The following is a 7453-nucleotide window of genomic DNA, read 5'->3' as shown; positions in this document are numbered from 1 at the left end:
AAGCTGAAAGTCTTGGTACCTCCTTTCATTTTCATTTGAGGATCTCTTATATACTTCACCCACGGACCATTGTGAAATTCCAATATATATATATATATATATATATATATATATATATATATATATATATATATATATATATATATATATATCTATATATATATCTTTATATATATATATATATATATATATATATATATATATATATATATATATATATATATATATATATATATATATATATATCTATATATATATATGTATATGTATATGTATATATGTATATATATATATATATATATAGATATATATATATATATATATATATATATATATATATATATATATATATATATATATATATATATTAATGCATTATTTCCCCTTGGTTTCCATTTACTCTCTTACTCTTATTCATGCTTTTAGGTATTCAGTGATTCACTGCCAACTTTCTGTGTGTACAAACACTTTCTGGTCCTTGCTGTTTCACTTCGGTACCCTCAGATATATCAGTATAATGAACAAACATCTGCCAGTCCTCATTGTATTGGTGTTCTCCTTCTTCTTATCCCACAATTATAGACATGAAATAGCAATGGAGACACAATATACATACCCTTGTTTCAGACCCACTGGTACATGAAGCATTTGCTCTTCTATCTATGTATTCTGACACACACACACAGACTTCATTTTCTTCATTAAAATTTTCAGTCACCATCAATAAATTGCCTGTTTCATATAGCTGTCCCACCATTTTATATATCTATGCATACCACATTCAGCCTTTTGCCTTATATCTCAAACTTCTCACGTAGCTCTTTAATGATGAACACTTATTCCTTAATTTTCAAATCCCATAGTACTCTTCCCCTGTCATATGCTAATGAGTGCTTTGACCCCATAATTCTTACTGTCACCGCAGTCACACTTTCACCTCTACTGCAGCATTTCAACTTTTGGTACATCCCATTTTTGACCTGTTTAATTTTTCTCAGTCAGTTCAATTCCAAGATCAGATTTACCTCCTGGGAATCCGAACTTTTTTCTTCCATTTTGTTCTCTATTATCTTATCCATCTCCTTGTATACCACAACACGAACATCTCTTTAGTCATGCAGCTGCATTTCAAACAATCTCTGGATTTCCATCATTAGCCTCTTTAAGTTCAACATCCCACAACCTGATGCTTTAATTTGCTCTTATTCATATGTACCTACCCACAGACACTTCATACAGATTCTGTGACCCCATCCTTGAGTGTCTGCATACTAGTTTATTTCACTTTAGTTTATACCTAGTCCATTTTTCATCCATATCCTCTGTCATGCTGTCCTTGTTTCTTGTATTTATTAGTTTTATTAAATTTTTTCAATCCCTCCTCTCAGTGAAAACTTTTATCCATTTTCTTTACCATTTGTTTCACCAGATAATGATCAGATATGCTCCAGCCACCCCTCTTCTGACAACTACATAATCAGCATCCACTCCCTTCTACTCTGCTGACAAGCACTGAAACAAACTTGTCTGTGGAAACCATAAATTTCTAACAGTCAATCAATTAATATATATTATATATATGTATATATGTAAACATATATATATGTGTATATATATATATATATATATATAATATATATATATTATATATATATATATACATGTATATATGATATATACTATATGTATATCCTGTTAAATTATACTGCTGTATAACTAACTTTTTTATCTCTTTTTGAGTATACCATTGATTATGTACTAGATGGTGAGCTGAAGGTTATTTTTAGAACTTAAACGTCTGAGTTTTACCTTATATTTCTGAAAAAGTAACACTACAGTTCAACAAATGCCTTGACTCTCCCTCAGTAAGAAGTGCTATCACAAGAAAACCCAAAATCTTTATTTCTAACTGCCAAAGCACTGGGAATTTGGCCAATGACTGAATGGAGCCATTCATTAGTAAGGTAGTACTGAATCAGTCCTCCCCAGCTGGAAGACTTGTGATGAAAAGTTGTTCCCAAAAGTGTAGTAGCAGTGACAATATGAATGTGCGTTCAGCACAACTTTTGGAGTGCAATAACTTTTATGTAGAGAAGCATGGTAAATCTGAGTCATCTTTTGAATGAACTTATAATAAACCTAAGAGGGGCATTGGGACTTTTATTGTCTCTAAATTACCAACATTGGTGAATTTGATGTGGTAAAGTTCCACATGCAATTCTCATTTCTGTTCATCTTAGATTTTGCCTCTTTTCTTACAGTCAATGACATTTGTAATATCTGGATGTCATTTTTGTCTTGGGAATTTTACTCAGTGTGTGTTTACTTATGAGTTTGGGAAGAAATGTATAACATTCTCATTTCGTTTTACAAAGCAGCCTATCTTTGACTTAGAGCAGAACTGTTCCTCATTTTTTATCTGAAAGGGATATGTTGAACTATATTGAGAGCAAGATAGATTAGTGAATGAATTCCAGCAGATTCAGTCCTTATAACATTGGCCTCTTTGCCTATCTCCCTTGTTACTCTGATGTTAGGATAGTGACTTTTCTGGTATGCACTCTTCTAGAAGAAAGGTTTTGTAGACTGATTGACAATTTATTTACAATTTAGTGTTAGGCTATATATTTAGTTAGCTGTATAATTCTGTACTGAAGTTGGTTATTTTAAGTGAAACAAAATTTATGTGCTTTCATCATAGAGGATGATTGTAGTTTGAAGGATTTGCCAGATTCCAGTGACAATAAAGGTATTGACACTTGGAGATGATGATAGTCTCTAATTTGTCATGTTGCGAGATCATTTTTGACAGTAGCCTTTAACCAGGTTGAATTCTACATGAGTATTTCATGGTTAGCTTTGGTGTACAGTGTCACATCATTGTAGAGTCATTTGATAATCTACACAACATCCTACATGTGCAGATTCTTTCATAGCCAGCAGCCACAGCATTATCCTTTAAATCAGTAGTTTTCATCAGCAAAAGCCAGGGACTTGAATGATTTTGAGTATGTTTCTTTAGAACATAATTAAATAATGTAATTGGGAGTATGACAGTGCTTGCTATAAGAAGGAAAAAATTGTTTGTTTGCTTCACAAATGATAAATGGCTTTTATTCATCTATTCGTACTTAAAATATCTAATCAAGTCATGTGAATTATCTGTTTTCATTCATAAATTTATGAATCATCTTGAGTGTTTTGTCTTAATTAGAAAATTATTCTTTTACATATTGTATTTGATTACTTGGATAATGATTGAATTTCACACGAATTCTAACACTCAGCCTCATTAGTTCTGAATTTTGCGAGTTTCACATTTCAATTGCATGATATTTCACTAGATAGGTGTACAGTTAAATTAGATGTCAGCTGAAAGTGCTTATTTTCTTTTGTGTTTTTTACATAAAGTGTCCACATCCTAGCATGCTTTTTGTACTACTTGCTTCTGTTGTATATGATTTTTCCCTCTTGTTGCTTTCCTTGATTTTATTTTCCATGAGGAATTAGTAGTATATCTTGGTTGGTATTTAATGCTTCTTATTGCTGGTCATTTTAGAATTTAGCACTCAACTAATGATGCAATTTTCTCACTAGAATATCCTCATCCCATTGTCTAGTATTGGATTGGAATACTATTATTTATCATGGGTTTATATTTAGTCGGCAAACAGTCACTTTCTAGCTCTTGTTATAAGATATGATGTCCACTTCTTGACACTACTACTTCACACATTCTGGAACAACAAACATTTAACTGATATACACTAATTGAAACAACAACACAACACACCTATGGAGATCAGTCTCTGGCCATGTGTTCCAAATCAAGGAACTGAACCATAAGTTACTCATTAATTAATCTTAAAAAAGAAAAAAGAGAAAAAAAAAGTTAACTGAATAGATCTTGTGAAAATCAATCAGGAAATGAGATCACTCCCTTTTATCAACTCAAATGTCTGCCATAGATCATGAACTGAGTTTCATCAAATGTTTTGACTTTTTAATTCCTGAGATGACCCTCTTCCTTGCTATTGTTCTCTCTATACTGTACAGTATCATTTATCATTGTGATTCATACTTTGATAATATCTTATTACTATCCCATCATGATTTGTCATTGAATTCTACCTATGCACAACACTTGCTATGGTTTTCTTTCCAATTGAAATTTTACACTGAACAAGTGTGCTTTTTGGATTCATTCATGGTGTCTGAGACTTTTTTTAATTATTATTTTGAGTCAAGTTCATTTTTTATTCAGTTTGATTCTGTTATTGCTCTCCTAAATGACTTTATCCATCCTTGTCAAATATGATACTAATTTGATTCATGCGTTGTCCCATTGTGTGCATTCTGATCTTATAGGCTCATGTGCAATATTCAGCAATTATTTCTTAGTTTTTGGTCCAGTAACTCATCATACCTGCAAGGCTTTTTTTACTGTTTATTCAGTAGCCATGCCTGCTAGAATTTGTTACTTTTAACTAATCAACCCGACACAGCCTTCTCTGGCAGTGTGTTCGTCGACTGCCTCTTCTTCCACCATATGTCCTGTTCTGTAAATCTTAACTCATGTGCTCTCCTTGTTTTCTTTGTGCTTCTTCTTCTTGCTTCAAGGACTTAGCTACAGCAAATATCCCTGATAAAGACGTTTATTTTCATTTCTCCTCATTTGTTTTTTTAAATTTTGTTCACCATTGTCTATATGTATATGTATATGTATCACATTATATATATATATATATATTATATATATATATATATATATAGATATATATATATATATGCATGTATATACTATATATATGTATGTATATATTTATGTATTATATGTATGTATATATATATATATATATATATATATATATATATATATATATATATATATATATATATATATATATATATAGTATATATATATATATATATATATATATATATATATATATATATATATATATATATATATATATATATCTATATATATATATATATATATATATATATATATATATATATATATATATATATATATATATATATATATATATATATATATATATATATATATATATATATATATATATATATATATATATATATATATATATATATATATTCAGTACTTTTTTTTATGTCTCGCCTCCGCCTCCATCTTCTATGGACGCCATTTTGTTCAGGTGCATGGATGGCATGCAGTTGGCTTGTTGTTTAAACGTAGATTTTTCACAAAATCTTTTTTGCAATCCAGTTGTCTTCCCTCAAGAAACTGTTGATCTGTGTTTCATATTTTGATTAATATTTTTATTAATTTTAAGATGAGCAGTTTGTTAACTCTTGAAATCATTTTAATGGCAGATATGATTAATCTTAGACTAATGACCCTAATAATAGATACAAGATTTGTTTAATGAGATTTTTCAGTTTTGTGATAAATAAAGATTCCATAAATAAGCTCTGAAGATTGATAGCGTAGAACTTTTTAATAAATTTCTTTCTTATTTACCAAGATAGTAAGAGAAAGCTTTGTTCATATGAATATGGAAGCAAAGGATTTACTATGATCTTGTTATATGTAGCTATTTGCAGTATTTAAAAAAGAGATTGAGCCTATAAGAGCCCTTAGGAGAGTTGTTGCGGCAACCCACCTTAACCTTACTAACTACAACCACTATAACTACCTCCCTCTGGACTGGAGCTGTTCTCGTTTCTGTCACGTTTTTCGTCTTTGATCTTTTTACCTGCCGCTGACGCCTGCCACCTGCCGCCCTCGTTTGGTTGGTCGGCTGGCTGGTTTCTTGTCCACCCCGTTGGCTGCTGGATGGCTCGATCTACCACCACCACCACAACCACAACCACTGCCACCAATAACATCATCACAACCACCAACAAATCAACCATCTACTGACAAATGACTACCGACTTTTTATGAAACTCTCAAAATACTCTCACCATCATTACTGCCATACAATTACTACCAAAACCAAAACACAATTTTGTTTTCTTGTTTGTGTGTATTTTATTTCTACCATTTTCAACAATATCCACCATGACTTATCCTCCTTGGCCACTTACAACACACATTTGAATACGTTTTAATTAACTGATATTCCTTTGTGTATCTTCCAATGTCACAACCATCACTTGAAACTAACAAATACTTTCTCACTGTTTCTGCCTCATTACACTCATTATTTCTTGTAACTAATGTGATTGAAACTAAATCCATTGACTAATTATTTTGATTTTATATTTATTATTACTTATATACTTTATCTGCCACTGTTACTCATAAAACTGCTGTTGCTGCTATTACTACTACTACTACTACTGATGTTTATTATGTTGTTAATATTACTGACTTATTACTTGGAAATTTGCTTCTACTACTGTCACAATGAAATCATACTCACTTTGTTCCCTTAATATCAAATGTACTGAACCACAACCAACATTATTACTCTATGTTAATGTACACTTAAACGGCATCCACTTCTTATCAATGATTGACATCCTGAATTCCAAAATTTCATCACCCAATTTGTTGTTTTTGTTATTATTTCCACATTACTCGCTTCCCATATGCTGCAAACTACATATTTATACATCTCTCACTACAATGACAACATCAATACAATCATTACCATTGAATATTACCACCACCAACATTAACACCACCACCACCACTGCTGCCGTTCTACTGCTGTACTCCTGCTGCCCGCTGTATCCCATTGACAAAGGATCGCTTCCGCTAGGCCCGAAGCCGGCTCCCCCACGGAATGTGACGGTTGAAAAGGTATCGGATGGGTTCGTTATCTCCTGGTTGCCTCCTCTAGACTCAGTTGTACCCGTTGCCTACTATGACATCGAATACCGAGTGGATGGATCTTGGAAAAAACTCAATTCCGAACATATAGTGGACGAACACTCGTATACAAGTAAGTGTTACTGCAATGTTTCTATCTCTTACAAAATTCCATCATTCATTGTTAGAATAAGATTGTGAATCATGTATTCTGTGACCAATTTCAGTAATTCTTAAGGTTATTTCTTTAAAGTTCTTTTAATTCTACTCTAGGTTTTTACCATTTTTACTTTTTTATTCAGACTTGGGAATATTTTGAAGTATTAATAAAACACAAATTCCTTGAACAATATAGTTCTTACTAATGCAGGAGTATCAGCCAGCTCATACCATGAAGTATTTCTTCTGCAATTCATAATGGTGCCAAGTATAATTATGATTTTTAATTATACATAAAATGTCCGTTTTATGAAAATATTTATTTTTGTACATGTAACTTCCCCGGCAGATATATACCTAGCTTATGTCTCTGACGTCCGACAGAAATTCGAATTTCGCGGCACACGCTGCAGGTAGGTCAGGTGATCTACCCCCCTGCCGCTGGGTGGCAGGAATAGGAACCGTTCCCGTTCTAGAACCAGATTT

At 31.8% G+C, this 7453-nt stretch overlaps 1 protein-coding gene across 14 annotated transcripts in view; it reads left to right on the top strand.

The window, feature by feature from the left end:
- LOC135195732 (protein turtle-like) overlaps positions 1–7453 on the top strand; it is a 346860-nt gene that overhangs the window by 288088 nt on the left and 51319 nt on the right. For 9 of the 14 annotated variants that reach the window (XM_064222167.1, XM_064222166.1, XM_064222165.1 and 6 more), the window contains one exon: positions 6744–6941. In XM_064222167.1, coding sequence (XP_064078237.1) covers positions 6744–6941 — 198 coding nt within the window. The remainder of the gene's footprint in view (positions 1–6743; positions 6942–7453) is intronic. The other 5 variants (XM_064222171.1, XM_064222170.1, XM_064222164.1 and 2 more) reach the window with 1 other exon arrangement.

This window comes from Macrobrachium nipponense, chromosome 16, assembly GCF_015104395.2.
Source record: "Macrobrachium nipponense isolate FS-2020 chromosome 16, ASM1510439v2, whole genome shotgun sequence".
Lineage (NCBI taxonomy): Eukaryota > Metazoa > Arthropoda > Malacostraca > Decapoda > Palaemonidae > Macrobrachium > Macrobrachium nipponense.
Note: the sequence above shows the minus strand (reverse complement) of the source record. Positions and strands in the feature narration are given on the sequence as shown.